The sequence below is a fragment of the Neovison vison genome, chromosome 3, assembly GCF_020171115.1.
Source record: "Neovison vison isolate M4711 chromosome 3, ASM_NN_V1, whole genome shotgun sequence".
NCBI classification, from domain to species: Eukaryota; Metazoa; Chordata; class Mammalia; order Carnivora; family Mustelidae; genus Neogale; species Neogale vison.
The window spans coordinates 62,778,964-62,804,986 of record NC_058093.1 but is presented as its reverse complement, the minus strand read 5'-3'; the positions used below and the strand labels follow the sequence as shown (position 1 = coordinate 62,804,986).

The following is a 26,023-nucleotide window of genomic DNA, read 5'->3' as shown; positions in this document are numbered from 1 at the left end:
ATTTATTTATTTGACAGAGAGAGACACAGTGAGAGAGAACACAAGCAGAGGGAGTGGGAGAGGGAGAAGCAGGCTTCCCCCTGAGCAGGGAGCCCAATGTGGGGCTGGAATCCAGGACCCCGAGATCATGACCTGAGCCAAAGGCAGACACTTAATGACTGAGCCACCCAGGCGCCCCAAATTATTAATGATATTTTCAACCAGTGCTTTCTGCTTTTGTCAAAAGAGCCTATCTGGCCCTCCTAATCTTATCTCCATTCAGAGAAATACATACGTTAAATACTATTTAATAATTGGAGGTAGGCGTTTTTCCTCGAGCTTAGGGTATTAATTTAAACTTCATGGATTATTGAACCAGATGTTATTACACTATCTTTACTCTTAAGGGAGAAATGTAACATGTTTACTTACATTAGAGTAACAGTGTGCCTCTATTAAACTATCTGTAAAATAGAAAAAAAAAAACAAAATAAAACAAAACAAAACTTCCCTAGATTAAGTTAGTGAGGCCTTAAGTCAGGAATCTCCTCCTGTCCTAGTATTATCAAGATCCCCTTATCACTTTGGTTACTCAGTCAGTCCAATCAGTTGGTGCCAAACCAAGGCTGAGAGAGAGATTCTAACGGCAGTTCAGCCAGCAAGTTAGCAGTAGACGTGGCATTATTATTCCAGAGACTTGACTCAAGGCCCGTGTTATTCTTTGACCACCCTTAATCCCACTTATCATAAGACATTTATCTTTTTGTCCTTCATACAGTTTGTAAGACCTTTATGGGTACAGAATAGTCCATTGTTCTTTGTCCAGCTCTGATTTAACTTAACTTGTCCAGATGATGCCTGACTCCAGGGAGAATGAATGAGGATGTCATTCTTCTCTTACTGTGGACCACATGTATATTGAAGATGCCATGTGGATTAAGATGTTTAATCCTTCCTTGGTATTTCAGAGCCACAGTTAATTTTTGAGTCAACATGGACAACATAATTTAGTCTTCTGATCTTTTATTATATTGGCTTAAAATATATTTTATAAGGCAGCAACCCAGGGTCATCCCTCCATTGGCAACACTCTAGATTTTTGACTGGCAAGCACACTTCAACATTAGTATTTTTAAAACTTCTTTTTGGACTGCAATCCTCATTAAGAAACTGCTTCAGTGTAGTATGTGTGTGTGTGTGTGTGTGTGTGTGTGTGTAACAAGGCTTACAAAACAATATTTAGCCTCACATTGTTGATTTTCTCTATTATTTTAAAAAATTCTGGTCTCAACACACTGGATTGATTTTTTTATGACCACAAATGGGCTGGAACCTACATTGCAAATTACAGCATTCTATTGAATTGGAATTTTGAAGGCTGATTTTTCTATTTGCATACTGCGTCATGTACATACACATATTTGAAAGAAAGAAAACCAAGCTGTACATTTTTAAAAATATAAAATTATAATCTTCATTAAACATTTAGGGCTGGAGACTCTAGGACCTGATGCTAGACTAAATCTTTCAAACATAGGAATTGCATGAAACTTCACTGTACGTTAGCGTATTTTAAATGGATCCTTCAACCTCATGTAGTATGTTTGGACAGGGAAAACTGGAAGGGTTTTTCTTAGGGGATTTTGATGGTAACAGTTATCAAGTGAAAGTTTGAGAGAAAAATAATTCTTTCCAGCTCGGTTCTAAGTCCTAAATTTTATAGCATATTAATAGTGCTTAGATGGGATGTTAAAAAAAATTATTTGAATAAACATAAGCCAGTTTATTGTTGGTTTGTAGTCTGTTAACATTTTATATATTTTTTTCTTTTACTGTGAAACAGATATAAGAGACAAATTCTAGAAATCAGACTCCTAGCCCCTAAAAAGACTAGACTGGGAGATTGAGAGTTTGGTTAAGATCCCTAAGTGACCTGTAGGGATATAGACTTGGAAACTCTGATGGGATGATTAAGCCTTCCATAGAAGCTTTTAATTTTCACTCCTGATAGAAGGAATTTTTTTCCAAAAGAGAATTAGTATATTTAATATTTTGCAAGTGATCAATGCCCAAATCATCTTGAGAACATATTCAGTTCTCTGGTTCATAAAATGTAGAAATGCATTTATTATGACAGATCTTTTATGACTAGAAAATCTGATTGAGAAAGATGTATTATCAATCACCTAATTATGCATCTAGTTAATATCAGAATAATTCATTTTCTGTAATTTGAGTAATTTTAACATAATTAATGTACTGCTAATAGCAACATTGAACTCAAACCAATGCCAGCAATGGCAAGAGCCTCAAATGCATTAATTTATGTGGTAAAGCAGAGACAGGTAGGACTCTGAATTTTAGGTCATTAGTGACTATTGACAGATGAAGTTTCCTTGAGTCATTCTCTGAGTTGGGCTCATATTTTTGGCACCAAATAGAGAATATTTCCCATAGAGTACATTTTCCCTATAATTGTTTTAGTTTTAAACTGTCCCAACCAGTTTGTTCATCTATCCCATTGCCCACAGGACATCTTTAAGATGTCATAATTGTCTGAGATTATACATGAGTAAACCAGAACCTTCATCCCATCAAAGATGAAAACAAAAACAACCTATTTTACTTCCTATATTTTATTTATAGGTGTTACTACTTTTAGCATTTCATATCCACAATTCCAACCTCCCCCCTCCAAAAAAAAATCCCTGAAAACCAAAATGTTTTGGTAACTCATTTATCAGCAAAACTTGAACTCAATTTGCTACGAAAACTAAATGCACTGTCAGGAAGCTATTTATCATCTATTCCACTTGGTGGAATGTGTCTTGCTACAGATACACTGCTATATTTGAGTACATGGTGCTGTTCCAGGCACTGCTGGGGGTACACTGTTATATTGGGTATGTAAACCATATCTCCTTTCTAACATCCAAAATATTCTGATTTTTTTCAAAATATTCTGAGTTTTTTTTTAATGATAGGACTTTTTAAAAAAGATTTTATTTAGTCATTTGATAGAGATCATAAATAGGCAGAGAGGCAGGCGGGGGTGGGCAGCAGGCTCCCTGCTGAGCAGAGAGCCCGATGTGGGGCTCGATCCCAGGACTCTTGATCCCAGGACTCTGGGATCATGACCTGAGCTGAAGGCAGAGGCTTTACTACTGAGCCACCCAGGTGCCCCGATATTCTGAGTTTCAAAATGTATTTGGCTCCAGGGACTTTTGGAGAATGGCTTATGGATCTGTACCACTATCCAACTGTCATGGCAGAAATTCAGAGGTCATTTTTTACTTTTTTTTTTTTTTTTTAACTTCCACAACTATCAGATCACTGAATCTGTTAATATTTTTTGCTTTTCCTTCCCCCACAAATTCCACTTCTGCTCTAGTTCAGGGTCTTATCAACTCTTAACTGGGGTACCATAGCCACCTGCTACCTAATATCTTAGCAGATGGCATTAAGCTCAAATCCATCCTCAGCAGAACCCCTCAGCTAATGATCTCTAAAAATGTAAACCTGAATTTCTTTTTCCTCTGCTTAAATCTTTTTTTTTTAAGATTTTATTTGTTTATTTGATGGAGAGAGCGAGATCACAAATAGGCAGAGAGGCAGGCGGGGGGTGGGGGGGGAGCAGGCTCCCCACTGAGCAGAGAGCCTGATGTGGGGGGCTCGATCCCAGGACTCTCGATCCCAGGAACCTGAGATCATGACCTGAGCTGAAGGCAGAGGCTTAACCCACTGAGCCACCCAAGTACCCCGAATCTTTTAATAACTTATCATTGCTCAGGATAGAACTCATGGCCCTTAAAATGGTCCCACAAAATCTGGCCCTTGCTTAACTCTGGATCTGTCCTCTGTAAACCAAAATTTTATATTCCAACAAGAGATTTCATTGTTTTTTTCTGTGTGCTTTTCCTTTGTTAATCACCCCTTCTGAGATACCTTCCTTTTATCTTTACCTCTATAACTCTGATTCTTAAGACTCAGTTCTCACGTCACTTAGGAAATTGTACCACCCTCCCCCCCCACACACACACCTCAACATACACCTGAGCTGGGGATGAGATGTCCTATGCATAATTCTGCCATGCATTTTACATATATGATTTAATATAGTCTGCTTTTGTGCCTGTACACACACACATACATACACACACACCTTTAGATATTTGCAAAGCACAGAATATTTCTCTTTCCTCTAAGCCTACTGTGAAGTAAAAATATTAGGGGAAGGGTGCCTGGGTGGCTCAGTGGGTCAAGCCTCTGCCTTTGGCTCAGGTCATGATCCCAGGGTTCTGGAATTGAGCCCCACATGGGGGGGGGTCTCTGCTCAGCAGGGAACCTGCTCCCCCCCCACCCCCCCCACTGCCTGCCACTCTGCCTACTTGTGAACTCTCTCTCTGTTAAATAAATAAAATCTTTAAAAATATATATATATATGTTCAGGGAAAAGTGACCCAGGGAGGGGAGTGACATCGGGCAAGCAGGATATTTGCTTTTTTATGGACAACAACCACAGAAATTGAGGAGTTAGGAAACTTGTTTCATGTACTTAGTCTATTGAATTTAGATTGCTGTTATTTCCATCTTATTCTTTTGAATTCAGTATTATTTTTGTGCCTTTTGGTTTTGTTCCAAGACCTGGGTTTTACCATTTAGAAGTGAAGAGTTAACTTTGTGATTGGAATGTCTTATCGTTTTTGTTTATGAATGTTTTACAACTAAGAATATTGCTACTGGTGAGGAGTTAAAGGGGGCAGCTTTTACTTAAATCATAATCAGACTAGACCAGAAAAAAAAAAAAAAGGCTCTCTGTCAGTTTTACCTCTTATGTAAATACTTTTCAGATCTCTCTTCTTTTCTCCATTCCTGTTTCCTGTCACTACCATCATCTCTTGCCTGGATTTTTGCAAATGGCCTCCCTATTGATTATCTGAATTCTTCCTGATTGGTTCCCCATGCTATACCCAGAGAGAGCTTTTCAAAACATTCAAAACTGCTTAAAGCCCTTCATTTCCTTAGGATAAGGCAAATTCCTTGACTCAGCCTAAAGGCCTGGCACAATTTTACTCCTGTGTCGTACGCACACTTCTGCCATGTTACTCTCTGTTCTGGCTCTGCTCGCCTTTTTTTATTACCATGTTCCTCCTGCCTTTGTCTTTTCTTCGAGTGTCACTGTCCCTTCCTGGGACTCTCTTCTCTCCTCTTTTGGCCTATCTAGCTAAAACTCATCTTCAGATTTCAGTTTGAGCTCCCCCTTTCCAACACTAAGTAGAATTTTTCACCAGTCTTCCCCCGTCACCCTCACCCCTGCAGATTAAAGTGAAGACTGCAGGCTCAAGAAATCAAGTCCGACTTAGTACCTGGGAGGGTTAACTTGGTGAGTTTTCTCACAAAGAGAGCAGACTTTAATATGTGGTTCATGTTTTTAAAATTAGAATTTAGTTGTTAATGTCTTTATATTTTTTATTAAGTAACAAAAGTTAATATCGTTGTCTTAATAAGTTTTAGCCCTTATTTACCATTTTACTATTGAGCACTTATGTGCCAGGCATATTTTAAGCAATTTACATGAATTAAACATTTAATCTTCAAAGCCACTTAATGAGGTACATGCTGTTTTTCTCCCTATTTTAGAGACAGGAAAATTGAGAGATTAAGTAATTTGCCTCTGTCTACAAGGCCAGTGAAATGTCGGAGCCAGTATTCAAATCCAAGCTGTCTGATTCCAAATCCTGTACTTGTATCCTACTTATATGTAAATAAAATTAGAAAGAATTATTAAAAGGCTTACAACAACAACAGCAACAAAAATTCAGTGAACTCTTTTTTTTTTTTAATTTAACTTATTGTGGGGATAAAAATGATGCTTTAGTGTGCAGAGTTACAGGTTATCATTCTACTAGCATACTAACATATCTGTGGGATCCCCAGGATCCCAGTGTTGGGCTCCCTGCTTAGTGGGGAGCTCAGTGGCTTCTCCCTTTCCCTCTGCTTTGCCCCCTCCCCTCCTGCTCTCTCAGTCACTCTCTCAAATAAATAAATCTTCTAAAAAAATTAAGAAAAGAAAATTTAAAAAATCCAGTCAGCTCTCATCTTCCCCAGTCCTGCTGCCTCCAGGTAACAACTTTAAACTCTTTTAGGTGTTTCTTCCAGTATTTGCCTTTTGCAATAATATGCATTTACTGCTATTTCTTAATTTATCAATATTTTATATTATCTATTGACTTCCCATTAAAATAGGTAAATATCTAGCTCTTTTACACATATAGCCCTTGCTCTCCCCTCTTCCATCTCCCAATATAACTCTCACATTTTTGTTTCCATTTTAATATTTACTTATGGTTATTATGTACATTTTGTTTGCTAATTAATTACATGAGTATATTGTGAGTCTGAGTAAAATTTTTTTAATCATGGCGTTAATAATCCATTTAAGAAAAAGATAGCTTGGTTTTTCCACATATCAATTTCTATTTCTATATACTCCCACATCATCTCAGTATGATTTTTCTACATAATCACACCAATTTATTGGTTTCTTCTGATGCTCTCTATCCTCTTGTTCGAATTTGGACTATTGCTTTCCAGACCTGTTCCACAGCAGTTGTTTGGGATTTCTCTTTACTGACTTTTTTTTTTTAAGAATTTATTTATTTGACAGAGAGTGAGAGAAGGAGAGAGAGCACAAGTTGGGGGAGCCCCAGAGGGAGAGGGGGAAGCAGGCTCCCTGCTGAGCAGGGATCCTGATGTGGGACTCGATCCTAGGATCCTGAGATCATGACCTGAGCTGAAGGCAGAGGCTTAACCCACTGAGCCACGCAGGCGCCCCGCCTTTTTTGTTTTTAACCTGGCATAATAATCCATCATATGAACCTATCATGATTTATTTATCTATTGCAATTTATTCTTCTATTGGTAAAGTTGTCAGTTGTTCCAGCATTTTGATGTTGGATACTAGCATATTAGCATATCTGTGGGGTAAATTTCTAGACGTTATCCTTACACAGGATTGATACATTGATGGAGGCAAGTAGTATGAGATCTTGAACGTTTGGAGTCAGATGGGTAAAAGAACACCTGATACTAAATACCTGGTGGCATGGTGGGTCCTTCCGGGGACCGTTAATAGTGCAGAGAGAGCTTCTGATGCAAATTATTATTTTCTTTGTTTTATTTGAGCTTTTTGACCATGACCTTTGTTCTTTCAGATATGACCCATCATTTTGAACTTGTTAAGACTTGTTGCTGTCATTACCTCAGTCTCCTTCTCACACTCATTACCCTTTATCATTACCTCTTTTAGCGTTTGTGGCCTCTTGCCCTGTTATTTTAGCTCCAGGTCTTCCTCTGCAGATAATCTAGAACAGAGAACACATGAGTGAAGAACCCATCTTCACATACTTCATCATTAACCACCTTCTGAGGCTTCACATTGACTCATTTGCTGAAGTCAGCTAACCCTAACTTCCAGATATTTTATCAAGACTCCACACCCCTCCTATTCAGTCTCTCACATGGATTACTTTTAATAGTCTCCTAACCACCTTGAGTCTTCTTACTGCCATGCCTTCCTCTTCCCCCAAAATCCAAATTCAGCACAGCTTTGAGAATAACCATTTTAAATTTCAGTTGTGGAATTAGGCCATCACCTTACTTGAAATCCCTCAGTGCCTCTCCCCTTTGCCTAAAGAATTAAGTACAAATCCCACAGAATTAGGTACCCCTCTCTTCCCTATATGGAGCTTGGCATTCAGCATTCTTATTGGCCTCACTATGTAATTGTCTGTGTATGGTTCGAAGGAAAATTATTCTGTCTGAGGTCGGCTTTTGAGAAAAGAATTAAAGTTTAGTCTGGCACTGGCTTATTTCCATCTGAAACATGTTTTAATAAGACTTTTTCATTCTTCCCCTATGAGGGGTGGGTAATGTAGGAATTTCAGATGGTGACTAGATAAGTGGAGTGATATTGTATGTTTTAGAATAGGTGCAAAATCACCTGATCTCAAAGGCAGACATTGCTTTTATGCTTATTTTTTAAATGATGTTATGGATTTATGAAGGACTATTTGGTTCTTTTACATCTGGGGATGTGAAAGTTAATGGAGACTAGGTAAGTATAGGGAAATATGTAAATTTCAGGTTGAAGCCTTTTTGGATTCCTAGACCAGGAGTTGGCAAACTACAGCCTTTGAGCCAAATTCTATCCGCCACCTGTTTTTATAAACAAAATCTTATTGGAACTAGCTGTGCCCATTCATGTGTGTATTGTGTATGATTGCTTTTGCAAAACAAAAATAGAGTTGAGTAGTTGTAATAGAGACCACCCAGTCCACCAAGTAAAGCACATTTACTGTTTAAGCCTTTGTGGAAAGCTTGCGGACACTTTTTCTAGAGGGATGGAACCTGAGGTGGAAGATGAGGACCCACGGAGTTCTAGATAAGCTTGTAGAAAGTGAGTGCTAAGTGACAACCCTCGAGCAGCAAGCAGGCTCACTCACTTGCTCCTGCATTCCTCTCTCCCTTAAAATTCCGAGGCCTCGAAAGGGAGAATGAGTAGATAGAAATTGTCTACTACTTGTGAGTTTTGGGACTCCTTCAAAAAATGAATGTTCAATGAATTTATGGTGTGGAACCTGCATCCCCATCCTCTGTGTTCCATGACAAGGCCCAGTACACTCTCCCTTTGCTAACATATGAGAAAAACATAAGTGAGGAAAGTGCCTGCATTAGTGGGAAAAAAAAGTCTGTGGTTGTTCTCCTTTGTAGGCCATTAAGATTGGCTCCCTGGTTTCAGTGGAGATGGTGGGATACCATAGTAGCAGAAGACAAGTAGCATTTATTTAATCATCAAAGACAAAGTAGGGGTATATACAATAATGGAGATCAGGGACAGAGATGTAATCAGAAGGCATTTGTTTTTTTGCAAATGGGATGAATGAAATAAATGGACAGTACCACAGTATCACTTTGTGTATAAAGCAAAAAAAACTCTAGGCGTGGTGGCAGAAACATTGACCTTAGTTGCCAAAGTTGAGCATCATTATCTCTCACCCGATAAGTGTCATCACCAAATGTAAGTCGGTTCTCAGGCTCAGAGCCCTTCAGTTGAATTTGAGGCCTAGTCTTGAGGAAGTCTCCACAACTGCTTCAAGCATACAACACAGATCTTCCTCAAAAGCCTTCTCCAGAGGGACCTGTAGCCATGCTTTGGGGAGAAGAAAATACTCAGACCTTTCATACCAATTCCTAGGGAGCCAAAATACCATTTGTGGCCCTCTCATCATAATGGGGAATTACAGTAGTTAGGTAATAGATGGAGTCTTCACTCAAGTCTGACTCATAGGGGGCTTAGCTGTCAGAGATCTACCCTGTGCCTATTTCCCCATTTCCTTAATGTATAATTGGGGTAGACATTCTGGATGACTGGCAGAATCCCTATATCGGTTCTCTAAGTCATAGATTGAGGACCATTGTGATAGGAGAGCTAAGTGGAAGACCTTAGAACTTTTCCTCCTTCCAAGATAGTAAATCAGAAATAATACTGTTTCCCCAAGGGAATTGTTGAGATCAGGTCCACCATCAAAGCTTCGAAATGAGACTTGAGATATCTATCATATCTCATTTAACTCCCTTATTTGGCCTGTGCAGAAGTTGGATGAATCTTAGAGAATGAATGGACTATTGTAAACTTAATCATTGGATGATTCCAAGTGTGCCTGCTGTCCCAGATGTATTATCTTTACTTGATATAATCAACACAGCCTCTGGCATTTGGTATGTAGCTATTGACTTGGTTAATTGATTTTTCTCCGTATCAATTTACAAGGGCCACCAAAGGCAATTACCTTTTATCTAGCACAGCCAAGGCCAGGTCAGTTCTCCTGTCCTAGAAATCTCAATTATCCCAACAATCCACAAAATATCACTTTGATTTGCTATGTTGATAATATTATATTGATTGTATCTGATGAACAGGAAGTAGCAAGTACTTTAGATATCTTTGTGAAGTATATGAAAACCAGAGGATAATCAGACCCACAGAAATTCGGGAGCTCTTCAGTAACATTTCTGGACATTCAGTTGTTACTATACTTAATAGACCTTTATTTTTGGAGGCAACATTTTCTTTTCTCCTTCCCATTTTCTTTTCTTTTTTTTTTTTTTAACAAATTATAACATTGACGTTGTTAGAAATTAAGTTTATAATTTAGTCTTTAGGTAAAAATATTTGGTGGGATTGTGACCGAATTTGAAAAGTAATTCATATTGTCACAGTAATGGGTACAATGGCTGTTGGCACTCTGCATCTCATTTCGAGGTTTCCTCTGCACTTGTAAGGAGGATCCTTGCATCTTGTTTGGTGGAATATAGAGCTGTTTTGTAATTGTACAGGAGTTCGAATGTGTGAGAAAGTGTGTGCATATGGAAACTGAGTAGTCAAAAGGGTAGATTATGCTGTTATCAATTTATTGTCTCTCAGTTCCAAATTTATTCTCTTCTGCTCTACAGTAATGGATGAGGGCCCTGTCGATATTTCTCCTTTGCTGACTGGCATTGATGTTAAGCCTTATCAATAGAGGGCACTGGAGGGACACTGAAAAGTAGAAGGTGTTTCCCTTCCTGGCTTCAGGGTGGCTTCCTGGTTAGGCTCTCTATGGGCATACTTTTTCTCTTCTTCTCAGCCTCCACATAGTTTTCTCTAGTGTTAGGTAATTGCATGGTGCATCTTTCTCGAGAACTGGCACACCCCTGGCCCGTCCACTTTCTCCAGAGCTTGACTTGGGCAGTAATGTTGTACCCTGGGATCATAGACATCATGGACCTCTTCCCTAGCCTAAGTCACTGATCCCAACACTCTCTGTTTAGCCCCACACATGTGCACAATGGGGGCCCCACAAAACTGGGTATCTAGGGAGCCTGCTTCCCAAATTTTATTCCAGGGACCAGTTTGGTACCATATTGGCCCAGGCTATACATGAAAATGCACTAGACTGTAGGGGACAGCTTTTTAACTCCAGGGGCCATCTGCACCCAGAAGCCAACAGTTATCCTAAGCACATAGCAAGTTCCAGGGTTTGATACCTCCCTATGAATGGCTTCTTCTGGAACTCCAGAGGGCAGATTTTTTGGATAAGTTTCACTAGTGAGACACATCTGTCGGTTTTCCACGATCAGGAAGCCAACGCTGTGCTCTCTCGACAGAGATCTCTGGTTCTCAGTGCTTGTGAGGGGAGGGTTCTTTCTTGGGCCCTCATCTCAGCCTTGTGGATAGTGGTTGCCCCTTATGTCTACTACTATATTATTTAAAATTCGCTTTCACTCACTACCAATTCCGTGTTACTCCAGTCCTCTCTTAATAATAGGTTAAACTTATCTTTTTCAAATCACTATGTAGTTTCTGTCTCCTTACTAATCTGAGGGCCATCTATTATGTTTACAAGGTAAATACACAGACAAATCTTTTAAAATGTAGTCCTTCTGTCCAGGGGAAGTACTAGGTAAGTGGGTAATCTGTAGGACCACTCAAATCACTCCTCAAAATTACTCTCTACTATGCCATAAATTATCAGTATATAGCTTTCATAGCTGCCTCCAGAATCTGCCTCCTGCTGCAGATTCATTTACAGTAGCTGGAGAGTAAGTGAGCTGCCCTTCACCATCATCGTGCCCTCTCCCGAAAGAGTATTATAATTCCATAATTACTAGTTTGCTCCAAGCTGTAAAGGTAGAATTGGCTGGTCCAGAAATCAAGAGCCTTTCTGTAACCTTTCACCTTCAAAGATAATATTGCTAATGGAGATGCTTATCTGACCAGGTTTAGCTGAGAAGTTGGATGTTTGACCACACGCTTTTCTATATTAAAACCTGTGCCTCTAAGTTACTGGCCGTTGGCTATGTCACTAGGCTATTTGTCACATAACCTGCAGAGACGACTGTTCAGAAAGTCATCCTCTTCTATGACAATTACATGCAGTTAGCTGTCTGCTGGTGGCATTTTCCAGCCAGCCAGAGCAACTCTGCTTTGTCTTTAACTGGGATCTTTGGGGTATTTCTGCCTCCTCCTCCTGGGAGGCAGCATGCAGCCATCTCAGTGCAATTTGCTTTGCGTCAGCATTTGTCACCTGTCATACATCCACAAGTCACTTCCTGCTCAGAAGAAGTGCAGACAAGGATGTGGACACAGACTTAAACATAATCAAAACTAACAAACCACAATAGCAAGTCACCGTGAAATTTGATTTTAACAATGAATACAAGCAGAATGACTTCCTGCCACTCCTCCCTTCCCTAACCAGCAGATGAGGGCACTTAATACAATTTCTGCCCAAGCACATAAGGTTTATTATTAGGGCAAGTTTTTTGTTGTTGTTGTTTTGTTTTTTTAAATTTGATTAGGAAACCTAGATGATAATGTGTGGCAATGATCCAATATGTATTAATTTTGCAATGGTATACTTTTTTTAAAAAAAGATTTTATTTATTCATTTGACAGACAGAGATCACAAGTAGGCAGAGAAGCAGACAGAGAGAGGAATGGTATACTTTTCTTAATCTATAATCTATACTACATTATAGGTATAGAGCTTTGTAATCTTTTGGTCTTTTGTGATTACTCCTAACCCTTTATAACACGCTTTCATTCATGCGGTAGCAAGCAAGCTTCATATACCAGTTAGGCTTTATGCCAGTTAAAGTCACCTGGAACCAGACCCCAAATCCCTGAGGATGTTAAAAAAAAAAAAAAAAAAAAGGTTTATTGTCAGGAATATAGGAACAAGAAATGGAAAGAAACACTTTCCTCTTCTTTTATTAAATGTTACTTTCATGTGCAGTTATGAAATGTTCTGTTTTCACTGCTTTAGGAGATTGCTTCAGTTGGAATTTTTAAATTAAACTAACAACTAATGTTTTTGCAATGTGTCCTTTCCACCTGGAAGGGACAACAGAGACTAAAGATGGATTTTATATTGATCTTTTCCTATTTGAATCTGTATTTAAACAACATCCTCAGGTGGTTTATTGTTACAGTAGAGTTTGAGAAACCATAGTCTACAGAACTGGTAGCCACAGCTTTGTAGTTATTTTAATTTGTGATATTTCAGTTCTTTCTGTTCAGAGAGAAAGATATTTTTACCCCTAAGAATAATCCATTGATTTTAACCCAGTCTCCACAGAGAATCTGTTAGATTCATGCATATTGTTTTAGTCTTTTAAAATATCATTTTGTGGATATTTTTATTTATTATTAATGCCCTCTTATAATGTCTACATATAATATTAGGATATAGATTGATATTCTTTAAGACCAGACGCCTCGGAATTTTACTTTTTTTTCTAATTTTAGACATTTATACTTTAGAATTTAGAAGGTCTTTGAATTTAAATTAATTTTTTTCTAGTTTTAAAAAATGATTTCATGGTATTCCTATCTCCTGTGAATCTGATGTTTTATAATTAGCAAATGACCACTTTAGATAGGTGTATTTAAAGGTTTAGAACATACAATAAGAACAAGAACTTCACCTACTAATCATTTCTATATCCTGAAATTGCTGTTGTGCTGATTTTTGTTTTTTAATCTCTGAAACTTCTGAGTTTAACTGGAAGTTGATTCTAGGAGAAATTTGTTTTGTTTCACTGGCTATTTTCACATAGGTCTTCAAATTTGCTAAGTAGTGAGATCTAGGAACATGATGTTATTCCCTGGAATGGGAATTAAGAATCCTGGTTTTCTTTAATTCATTTGTTTATTGTGTTTTATTGTTCAGAGTCTGTTGGGAATAAAATATTTTAAAAATGATTTTACAACACCATAATTTGCAATAAAACCCCAGTGTATCAATTACATCAGCGTTAATCTCTAATAAGCCTTTTCAGGAAACTTTGGGTTATTCGTGCTTTGGATTTCATCTAATCTCTCTAAGTCAAAATAACCTTTGCTCATTTTATTTTTTTATTTTTTTAAAAAGACTTTATTTACTTGAGAGAAAAAGAAAATGAAAGGAGAGAGCATGAAAAGGGAGAGGGTTAGAGGGAGAAGCAGACTCCCTGCTAAACAGGGAGCCCAATTTGGGACTCCATCCCAGGACTCCAGGATCATGACCTGAGCTGAAAGCAGTCGCTTAACCAACTGAGCCACTCAGGCACACCACTGTTGCTCATTTTATATCAAGAATCTATTTTGAAAAACCTGTCCTTGGAATATTAGAAATTAATAGTGTGGTTGCCTTAGGATAGATGTAGACCTTTTCTTTTCAGGTGCTAGTTTGATTTGCCCAAAGTCTTCTGACCTAGACCAGTGATTCTTAGCACCTGCTGCCCTTTAGAATTATCTAGAGAGCCTAAAATAACAACAAAAACAGGCCCTATGCCCTGTCCCTCGAACAATTAAATCAAACTCTCTAGAGGGGAAGCCTGAGACACTCTTTTTAAAGAGTTTTCTGGTACTGTGTACCCAGAGTTGAAGACCACTGATAGAGATGCTTGATGTGGAGTGTAATTTTCATTAATGGAAGCCTAATAGTGCACATTAGCAACAAAGGGCAGAAGAGTCATATAAAAATTCCTGGGAGATTTATGTTGGAATCTTCAAGTGATCAGCAACTGATAAAAGTACATTTTTCCCTTCTGAAATAATCTGAAAAGAGGAAAGCATCCTGTTCCAACTTTAGTAGATCTTGCTCCTCAAAGGTCTCAATCTGTGAATCCTCCATTGTTAAAATCCACAGTCTTATTCTGAATCTTTATTTCTAAAAATATGCTCTGGAAACAGTTTTTATTTTCCCTTTTTAACTCATTTGTCCATAAAACCTTACCTGATATGAAGCTATTTGTAGTTCTTTCCTTAGGTTTTTCCCTTATGTCCTTATATTTAGAGTATCAAAAATTATTTGAGATTTATTTATTTATTTATTTTAGAGAGAGAGCATGCGAGCAGGGTTGGGGCAGAGAGAGAGGGAGAGAGAGAATCCTCAAGCATGCTTCCTACTGAGAGCTGATCCTGACTCAGGCCTCTATCCCAAGACCCCAAGATCACAACCTGAGCTGAAATCAAAAGTCAGCTCCCTCACTGACTGAGCCACCTAAGAGTCCCTAGAGTATTAATTTTTGACCCTTAAAGGTCTTATTTCAGATAACTTCAGTTAAAAGCTTAGTAATTTAGATCAAATTTGAACACAGCTGGGAGAATGCTACCATTCCACTTAAAAGAATGGTATTGGCCAGGCCCCTTAATCTGTTTGACTCTCCGTGCTTGTCAGTAAAATGGGAATGACTTCACAAGATTGTTGGAGGACTAAGTGAGAACCTGTGTAATGTTAAGGTATCAGGGACCTAATCAACATTTAACAAAAATGAGTTATTGTTTTATTATTTCTAATAATATATGAAATCCTGGTCCTTCTTCTTCCTTTTCTAGTTAAACCTATACTGGGTATTCACTGTGTCTCCAACATTCTGGTAAGTACCAGAGAAACAACCATGAAAAAGGGAGACACTGTTTGTGTCCTTCATGAGCTTTTCTTGACTCCCTCATTGGATACATCCTAAACTAAGACTGACTAATTGAGTGACTTCCTTAGATAGACAAAACACACACAATGATAGGGTTATTTGCCCTATTGGTGAAGAACTTCTCTAGTTTATAATTCATTCCTAAAAAAGAACTTTCTTCCAACTACCTCATTAATTCCATCCTTCTTTCTCATTCCTCACCCTACCCACAAATATGATTTCTGCCATATGTTTTGGGAAAACCATCATTGTTACAGAAGTATCTAGTTCTGTCATTTCCCTTTACTCTATGCTTTCTCTGCACTGTTTCCTGGTTTATGTGTTGTTGAAACATCTAAGAAGAACAGCTCATTCCTTGTCTAATTCCTGATCTAGTTTACATCTGGTTGCTCAGGAGACCTAGTATCACTAGCAGCACTGCAGAAGGGGATTTTGGGCGTTGACTCAGGGATAGGAAGGAGGGTGAACATAGGCTGATTTATATCTATTTATCAAACTGTGGTTAAAGGTGATCACGTAGTAATTCATAGGTGACAATTATCCTATGAAGCTTCAACTTTTGCCTGTTCTTACCTTCCTAGAATCTCTTAGAACAGGTTGTTGCCCCGTTAGTCTGAATGCACCCTAGGTCCTAAGCCCTAGATCTTGGAGGCAAGACTGTACGAGTCTAGTGGATTCTCTGCCAAGGTTCATTCCTGGTGTTGCACTAAAGCCCATTGGACTAGGTCTAGTGCAGTTTACTTTTAAAGATGAACCGTCAAAGAATTAACATCTCTAAAGGGTTAACTGCAAGTTGTAGAGTCTATATCCACTTGACATGGATACTTTATCTATTAACCTGTTTTCCCTTAACTGTCCTCTATTTTGCTTTTATAATCCCCTTGCTCTTTCTTTCCAGTTTATCCTTTTCCCACCTACCCCTTAAATGTAGCTATTTCTCTGGCCTCTTTACTGTATATACTGTAGGTGAACTCTTCTGTACCCCAAGACTGACTCCCACATTTTCTTCTCTAGAACAGAGTTTTTCTCCGATTTTCAGTCCTGTATATCTTTTTGCTCATGAGAACTGACCTTGGAAGTCCTATCAGCATCTCAAATTTGTCTCCCAAACAGAACCAATTATCTAATTCCCACTCCCAAGTCTACCCTTCTTCCTGTATTCCCTGCCTCTGTTAATGTCATCACGTCAGCCATCCACCTTCCATTCTTCACTTTCTCTCACCAGTTTCTATTTGATTCTACCTTCTGGGCTCCTGATCAGTCCTCTCCATCCTTTCTACCTTCCTCATTTCTTTGGTATCCATCGCTCCATCGCCTTTACCAGTGCTGAGGAAACTGACTTACTAAAACATAAATATGGTTATGAGTCTTCCTTAAAATCACCCATTTCCTTCCACTCAGAATAAAATTGGTGGATTCCCGTCTCACTTTGTGTGCTGGTTTTTAAGTGATGTCCCAGTGTCCCCTCCTGCTATTTCCTCTCTGTGTCTTCCACTTGGACTGCCCATGTCTTGTCTTGCTTTTATGTCTTTGCATCCATCACTCTCTTGCTCTCTTCTCTCTTGTCCATCTGCTGAAAATTGCTTCTCTTTTATGATACTGCTCACCAGTGTTGTCTTTGGCAAAAATTCCCTAACATTTCTGTTTACCTCCCATATTGCTTTCATAGTCTTCCATCTTAGCACATGTCACACTGTTTTGTGGTTGCATGTTGGCATGCCACATTTCATACTAATCTCTGCTCCTTGAGAGTAAGAATTATCTTTAATTTGGTAGCCAGAGTTTAGCACAACATTTGCTACATAAGAAATTACACAGCAACAATTGTGTCGTTCTGAAACTATTTACATTATGTCTTCAAGTAATGTAAAAAGCTTACCAGGTCATTTTAATTCTTGCATGAGTCTCCTAAAGCAACAGAAACTCAGAAATGTTAAAATCTCATTTTTATGAGCAATATACATTATAATTATCTTTTGAAGCCAAAGTGTCTATTCTATACATACATGCATACATACATACATACATGTATCTTTCCAAATAGAAGCAGTATATAGAACTAAGTTCTGCCTATTTTATTTATTTAGCTTAAAATGTCTTACTAAAGGTCAGAGAATCCATCATAAAACTTGGCTTTTTAATTTTAATTTAGCAATATCTGTGGAAACTGAATAAAGTGTCAAATGTAGCTTTCACTTATTTAAATTAAATTTGACTTAAAATACCTAAAATATGTTTAGGATTTAGGGGAAAAGTCATTTTCCTTCCCCTTTGCCCTGCAAATTTGATTGAGTATAATGGTGCATAGTATGTAATTATATACTGAAACCCTTCCATATACCTTTTTTTTTAAAGATCGTTGTAAAGAAAATCAGCTTTATCTGTGACTCAGGCTGTCATCAATGTTCTCTTTTTTCTTTTTCTTTCTTGCATTTCTGATGGCCTATATTAGAGTTTAATAAACATGGTGCTCTGTTCTTAGGGTCAACTGCAAGCAGTATTTTATTAAACCAGACATTGCTTTTGTAACTCAAAGTAAGGCAAATCTCTGTTGCCTGTTTAGAGTCATTTCAAGTAAAACTTAGTGCCATCTTCTTTTTGCTGTTAGATTTTGTATTTGTGTGAGCTGTTGTAAATTGCTGTGGAATAACAATGAAATAGACGCTTTTAATTTTCTAGTCTTTATTGGTTCTGTCAGGATTCACAAGTATTTTCAGGTGAACAAATTTGAGAACATGCCAGTTTATGAGTTTTTGAAGTTGCTTTGTAATCTTAACTGATTCATTTGGAGTAGAGGTTCATAAGTTGAGGGCAAATTCCATAAAATAAAAGCCACTATTTTAGATGTATGCCTAACACTAACTATATACTTTTGCTTTCTTACGGATTTCCCCCTTTCTTTATAATCAATTCAGTGAAGTCCTTTGGCCCCTTGGTCATTGAGTTAAGATATCTTTTTAAAAATACTCTAAATTTGTTTATAAAAACAATTGTGTGCCTATCACATAATAGATATTAGCCACAGTTTACAAGGTATTTTTTTCCCACTGGAGAGAAATCCCTAATATTTTATAAAGTCAGTAAATTATAGCTAATTATAGCAATGTGTTCTTCCAAAAATGTAATTTTCTTGAGGGCAAGGTATCTTTGTATTTTGTTAACCATAAGAATACATTGTTTATAGCTTATGTTTAGTTGTTGTTTGAATGAATGAATTGAGCTATGCTTATAGGAATGAATAGCTGCTAATGCCATTTATCATTTCTGTTTATAGGTATTACCCTTTAATGAAATCTTCTTGCCAGCAAATCTATGATAAAAAATATAAGTTACAGAAGAAACTATAACTGTTACTTGTCAAGTGGCAAGCTTTTAATGTCAGAATGGCTCACATAAAACGACTAGTAAAATTACATCTTAAAAGACATTATCATAAAAAATTCTGGAAGCTTGGTGCAGTAATTTTTTTCTTTATAATATTTTTGATTTTAATGCAAAGAGAAGTAAGTGTTCAATATTCCAAAGAGGAATCAAGGATGGAAAGAAATATAAACAAAAACAAGGTGTTTGATTTAATGTTAGAAGCTGTAAACAATATTAAAGATGCGATGCCAAAAATGCAAATAGGAGCACCTGTCAGGCAAAACATTGATGCCGGTGAGAGACCCTGTTTGCAAGGATATTACACAGCAGCAGAACTGAAACCGGTTCTTGACCGCCCACCTCAGGATTCCAATGCACCTGGTGCTTCTGGTAAAGCGTTCAAGACAACCAATTTAAGTGCTGAAGAACAGAAGGAAAAAGAACGTGGAGAAGCAAAACACTGTTTTAATGCTTTTGCAAGTGACAGGATTTCTTTACACCGAGATCTTGGACCAGACACTCGACCTCCTGAGTATGTTGAAGAATATTTGTTGTTTACTGTTTAAAATTGAGGTTCCAGGGGGAGGGGGATTAACTAAGGAATGTGCTTGTTTTTCAGCCACGCCGAGGCAAAATATCAGCAATTGCTGTTTAATTTGTCTAATTATGCTTTTTCTTATTATTGAGGTTGTCCATACCTATGCTTGATGAGGCACTGTAGATGTGAGAACTTGTTACCTTACAAACTGGAAAACTAAATTTTAGATCTGATTTCTGTAGAGCCACATAGAAATCCTCTATTCTTAAATGCTTTAGTTTTCTAATCTATTAAGTAGGGAATAGGGGGCAATTTTACAGGAAATGTGGGAGGCAGAGGAGCTGTTTCTGTTCCTCTGTGTATTGTTATGAAATAAATAGAAATGTTTAAAAAAATGCCAAGACTTTGGAGCTATTAGATAAAAATATTATATGAAGTAAGTCACAGACTTTGTGGCTACTTTCAGTATTGTAATTGTATTTCACAATGCCGTGTAACATTTTGTAACCTTTCTTTTAAGGAACAATATTGTTAAATTGCACATTCAGTTATGATTTTTTTACTCTAGCGTTTTGTTGATTATCTTATGTAATTATCTCCCTTTAGCTTCAGAGAGACCAACACTACTTCCATGTTATCTCAAGTACACAGTATTTTTACTATGGTTTCCCTCCAGATCCTACTATGTTCTCCTTACTTATCTTTGAGGTAGTGTTCAAATGCTCTATTTGAATTCAAATAGGCTAAGATAAATTCTACCACTTTCAAATCATCTGTTGATTTGTTGAAAGTGTAAGGTAGACAAACTACAAGTGATGCCTGCACATTTGCTTTCTGGTTATGGTAGAATTATATTTGGAAGTGAACCTGAAGAAAAGAACTTTTATAGACTTAAGTCTATGGCTTCACTTATATTTTTCTAGATGTATGATCATGAATACCTGGTGAGAGACCCTCTCATTCTCACTATGAATCCCTCGATATTGAGGTTGTGTAGATTATACTTCTGTCTCTCTATTCTAACCTGTGTGATTCAAAGTTAAGGTGCTCATCATTTTTAAATCTATGTGTGAAGAAACAATGAATATCTATAAAATATTCTGCCTTTATAACAAGACATAGAATAGTTTCTTTCTTATGTTAATAGTTAAAATGCAGTATTGCATTTGATTTGGGGAGAGGTCTTAATGAAAAGCAATCCACATCACAAATTAAGAAGCACAATTTTTATTCTTTGATGTGACAATGTCAGCTCAAGATAAGTTCTTTTCTCCCTCCGAAAAAGCATGAGGAGCTACAATAATATTAATTAATGAAATCATTTTAAGTGAAAAAGAACTAAGCACTCAAAACAACCTTTTTTTGGTAGAAACCGGATATCTAAAACTGTGAAGAATTGGTGAAGATTTAACACTTTCTTACTTTAAATTTAACCTATATGAGTAAGGAACAGATTTTCTGAAGAATTGCTGCTCTTTTCCATGCTCATTAAAAGTATAGATCGAGGGTCTCCCAAAGGCAGATGTTCCTGTAACTGATAATTTAAGCACCCATCTATATCCCAAATTTTCCGAATGGTTTGACTGGGAATATGCAGTCAGTTTGGCAAGTTATTTGATTTCACTACTTTAAATGACATGTGAAAAAATGTCTAAAGCGTAAGTTTAACATGCTTTTTTTAAATTGTTTTGGAGTAATTGGGGTTTATGAAATCATACTGTGAAATTTTATTATCACTTGCATTAATGGTATAACATGACACCTTTGCTTGATATTAATAGTTATCAGTTAAGCAAATAAATCCTAGCTTAAACTGAGGGGAAGCCTTGTAAGAGTAAAGTGATGATATTTTATGTGAATTTTTGTGAGGTTTTATATTTAAAATTTCAAAGCCTTTTTGTAATTCTCAATTAGTATATTAATTAGTCACTTAACAAATAAATATAGGGGAATTTCTTTTTTAATCCTGAAACTCTCTTCCCAAAATGCTTATAAAACAATTAAGTCATAAGGTTTTTTGTTTTTTTTTAAGGAAAACAACATGGAGTTTTAGTAATTTTTACTTTTAATTTATATTGGTTTGTAAACCTTTATGTCCTAAAAATATAAGCTTATATTTAGTCATTTGTTTCTGTGTAATTGTGAGTCAAGAGTAATTATGAATAGGTAGTTTGTGTTTGGACTTTATTTCTGATTGAGTTTATCCAAAATTCAATCTAAAATAAATCATTTGCTTTCATCTGTCAGTGAGGATGAATGTGGTTATTTGCTTCTGACTATGCATATTTATTTGAAATCATGAAAGCATGAGAGAGCAAAATCACTTTCACTTATAACCTTCCTCTCCTTTTCTTACTCAGCAGTGTTGACATATTCTGTTAATAACTTTATCTTCAATCTAACTCCTTTTTTTATCACTACAAATATTCCACCCTAAAGACCTCTTCTCAGAAAAGGATCTGAAACACATTCATATTGAGGTATGGCTGTGAGAGTGATTTGTGAGAGTTTATAGGATATCTCTCTCAGGGTGGCTTTCCCAGGCCTCTGGTATCATAGTGGGGGTTCTGGTTTCTCCATTGACCCTCACAGAGCATTTGAAGTGCGCTAGGCTCTTATCTCCATAAGTGAATGATTTACGTCCTTATCTTTGGGCTTGAACAGCACTGTTGGATTGTTCACACACTCCATTTGTTGTACCCTTTGTGCCGGAGAATTTTATACTCTGTTGTCTAAACAACCATTTATGATTTTTAAGTGAACTTAAAGATAGTTATTTTATTTATCTTTACCATAGACCACACACCTTTTGTGTCCCAGGGTCACTTTGTTTGGTTTTATAGTGGTCTGAAGCCCTCTGCTGCATGTTAAATCTTTTGATCTCACTTCTAACTCAGTAGGTGAGGGACTGTGGTCAGCTTCAGTCTCAAAGGCTGGAGACCATACAGAGCCGTCCACACCCAGTGGCTTCATATGAAAATTATTTTCTTTGAGGAAGACGTTATTATAAAAATGAATTCAAGATCAATTTGTAACTAATGTGTTTAACTAATGGGGGTAGTACCATTAATCAGTCAAAAACTATTTATGATCGCTCTCCTTGTGCCTATCAATGTTTCTTAAGACAACAGGATCACAGGATTTTTAACATGGATTTAGGATTTTTATTTAAAATTCTTAAGTTTAGTATTTTAAGATGCTAGGTCTTAGTCAAGTAAACTATGGGTCAATCAGATTATTGGAGCAAAATCTTTAACACAGCATGGCATATGGTAGCAACTTAATAAGTCTTGCTGAATCATGAACATAGATTATATGGTAAGCTGTTTTGTTCCCTTTTGGTTCAAGTATAGATTAAATTGATTTTAAAAACTTGAAAATTATTACATACTTAGGAAAATAAGAATCCCTGCAAAGATATATATTCATTTAATAAAGTTGTACTGTTTAAAAAATTGCAAGCAATGAGAAAAATGAATGATTTCTACAAGGAAGGAGAAAAACTTGGTTTTTATTTGAGCAATTACAAGTATTTACTATATTTACAGGTTGTCTCACTTGTAGGTTATTTTACTTTTTTATAAAATATTATTTGTGTTTTAGAATTATCTTGTTGAGAAAACTTACAATAGCATATTTTAATTTTTGACATGTTGTCTGTATCAGTGGATATGATCTCTGTGTAGAAAAATTTGTTGTGATCTATTTATATTTACATAACATTAAGATCAACTTACATAGACAAAATTTGTCCACTATTGTTTCTATGGTGATCAAGTCTAAATAATGATGATATTAGTAATGACATAGCTGTGAAATAAAGTAATAAAATTCATAATTGCTTTTCTACTTCTTTGACTTCTTCTAGATGTATTGAACAAAAATTTAAGCGCTGTCCTCCCCTGCCTACCACCAGTGTCATAATAGTTTTTCATAATGAAGCCTGGTCCACGCTGCTTAGAACTGTCCACAGTGTGCTTTATTCTTCCCCTGCCATACTGCTGAAGGAAATCATTTTGGTGGATGATGCTAGTGTAGATGGTAAGAAAGCACATGCAAATTAGATTGTTTCCCAAGTAAATCCATGTGATGTTGTCCAAAGTCTATTTTATTATATTGTACTCTCTGTATGCCACCTCAGAACTTGAGTATAATACCCTGAATGATAGGTATGATGGATGAAAGAATCTAAGTGTGTCCATATTTAAATATTTTAGAGTTCAGAAATGTATGAAGTACCATGATTCATAACTTTGTAGTCCTCAGTGTAAGACTTTTATTGTAAGGCGTAGTGGTTAAGAACACAAACTTGAGCCTTGACTCAGGCGGTCTTGGCTTGAATCCCAGCTCTGGTCCTAACCAGCTATGTAATTTGGGCGAATTACTTAATCCCTCTATGCCTTAGTTTCTTTTTCTTTAAAATGGGGAAAGTACCATATTTCATCAAATTTATTGTATAATTCATCATTAGTTTGTTTACCACTTGAATAAAAAACACAGCCAATTAAGCAAAGATGCCACTGATTATAAGAAGTATCCAATTGTGCAGTTTAGGAGTGGTGAAATACATAAGTAATGCGTAAGTCCTGGGGTTGTTTTGACGATAAGATGAGTTAATATAAATAATACATTAATTAGTAATATAAATGAGTAGATAAAAATCATTAAAGAGTCACTACATTGTTTTATTTTGGCTGCTAAATATTCCAATATTGTTTACAAAGTTAGCTAAATTCTTTGATGCATTTATACTTAAAATTGTAAGTCAATTGTCAGTTATTAAATTATACATTTTTAATTGGAATCACAAAGCTAATCAAATACCCTTAAGTTGCTAATTTTCAAACATTACAAGTATTCTAAATACCCATCAGATACAGATTATTCAATGGTCACAAAATTTGTTCCTGAATGAACTGGGTTTGGATCCAAATTCTTTTTTTTTTTTTTTTAAAGATTTTATTTATTTATTTGACAGACAGAGATCACAAGTAGGCATAGAGGCAGGCAGAGAGAGAGGGAAGCAGGCTCCCTGCTGAACAGAGAGCCCGATGTGGGGCTCGATCCCAGTACCCTGGGATCATGACCTGAGCTGAAGGCAGAGGCTTTAACCCACTGAGCCACTCAGGCACCCCTGGATCCAAATTCTTGAAGGTCAAATTCCAACTCTAATTCTAACTAGCTATTTCCTCATCTATAAAACGGGAATAGTAATACTCTTTCATGAAATCCAAAACAACATCTATTTTAAGATAAACCATCATTTTATGTACTATGAAAAAAGAAAAAGTTACTGCTTATTAAGTGACATGTCACCAATAACAAGATTTATTCAGACTTATGAAATGATAATAAGTGAATAGAGTATAAGATTATTAACTTGATTTATTTAATTATTTCTTCATATAATCCTCAACATTTCTATAATTTCAAAATACCATGAATGAACTGAGATTATGTTTTGAAGTTACATTAGCATCTAGGTGGACTAAGATTGCTTATCACCAAAGATTGTTGACTGGATGTGAAACCTAGTCACCAAATGGGCAAGTTTTTTAATTTAAGTCTCCTCTTTATGGGTAACACTACATACAGATTTATGACTTGAATTTCTAGTCCTCTTACCCAGGTTATTCACTACTTAATTGTAATCGACGAGTTTATTTACTGCCTACGGTGTTCTGAATTTTTTCCAATTCTTTCTACTTGGTCTGCAGTCCATAGAGTTTTAAGAGATTGAAGTTCTGAACGTCTCTGATACATTTTGTCATTAAAAAAAAAAAATTGTTTTTTAAATTCCTGCTTTGGTTTTGTGAGCTTTCTTCTCCAATGATTATTATTTTGTTTGATTTTCCAAGCAGTGAGAAATTGGGCCACAATAAGGCTACTGGTAGTAAGCCTTTAGTCGAAAGTGACTTCTGTTATTTAATTATAAATTTAATTTATATTTTTTATAAAAATATAAAATTTATAAATTTAATTATAAAATAAAATTAGTAGACTTAAAGGAAATCAGAAAGAAAGGTGGGGACCCTAGATGCCTTAGTTAGTTAAACATCTGCCTTTGGGTCAGGTCATGATCCCAAGGTCCTGGGATCCAGCCCAGCATCAGGCACCCCCTGAGGTGGAGCGTGCTTCTCCCTCTGTCCCTCTACTGGCCCATGCTCTCTCTCGCATGTGCTCTCTCTCAAATAATAAAATTACTTGTGACAACATGGATGAACCTAGAGGCTATTAAGCTAAGTGAAATAAGTCAGACAGAGAAAGACACCATATGATCCCACTTATATGTGTAATCTAAACAAATGAAAAAAAAACAGACTCATAAAAAAAAAGAAAGAAAAGTGATATCCAGTCATAATCTTCCTATTTCATTTTAATTTTTCTATTTCTCTTAATCACTGCCTAAATAAGCGTATGTTTATCTAATTATATCCATGCAAGAAATCAATTTTGAAATCTGACATTTTCATGTAATATTCTTATTAGCCCATTTCGTTCACTTTCAGAACTTTATTTTTGATGACCATGATGGACTAGATGCATTTCACTTAACCATTCACCTTCACTTGCTCCACAGTGTTAGTATATATCATACTGTAAAATGAATATCCTTGTGCTAAT

General features: G+C 36.5%; 1 protein-coding gene across 1 annotated transcript in view; it reads left to right on the top strand.

Annotated features, from left to right (window-relative positions):
- The window catches only part of GALNT3 (polypeptide N-acetylgalactosaminyltransferase 3), a 45,236-nt gene that overhangs the window by 1,975 nt on the left and 17,238 nt on the right, over positions 1–26,023 (top strand). The window contains exons 2-3 of the mRNA XM_044242251.1: positions 18,773–19,393; positions 23,268–23,440. Coding sequence (XP_044098186.1) covers positions 18,882–19,393; positions 23,268–23,440 — 685 coding nt within the window. The 5' untranslated portion in view covers positions 18,773–18,881. The remainder of the gene's footprint in view (positions 1–18,772; positions 19,394–23,267; positions 23,441–26,023) is intronic.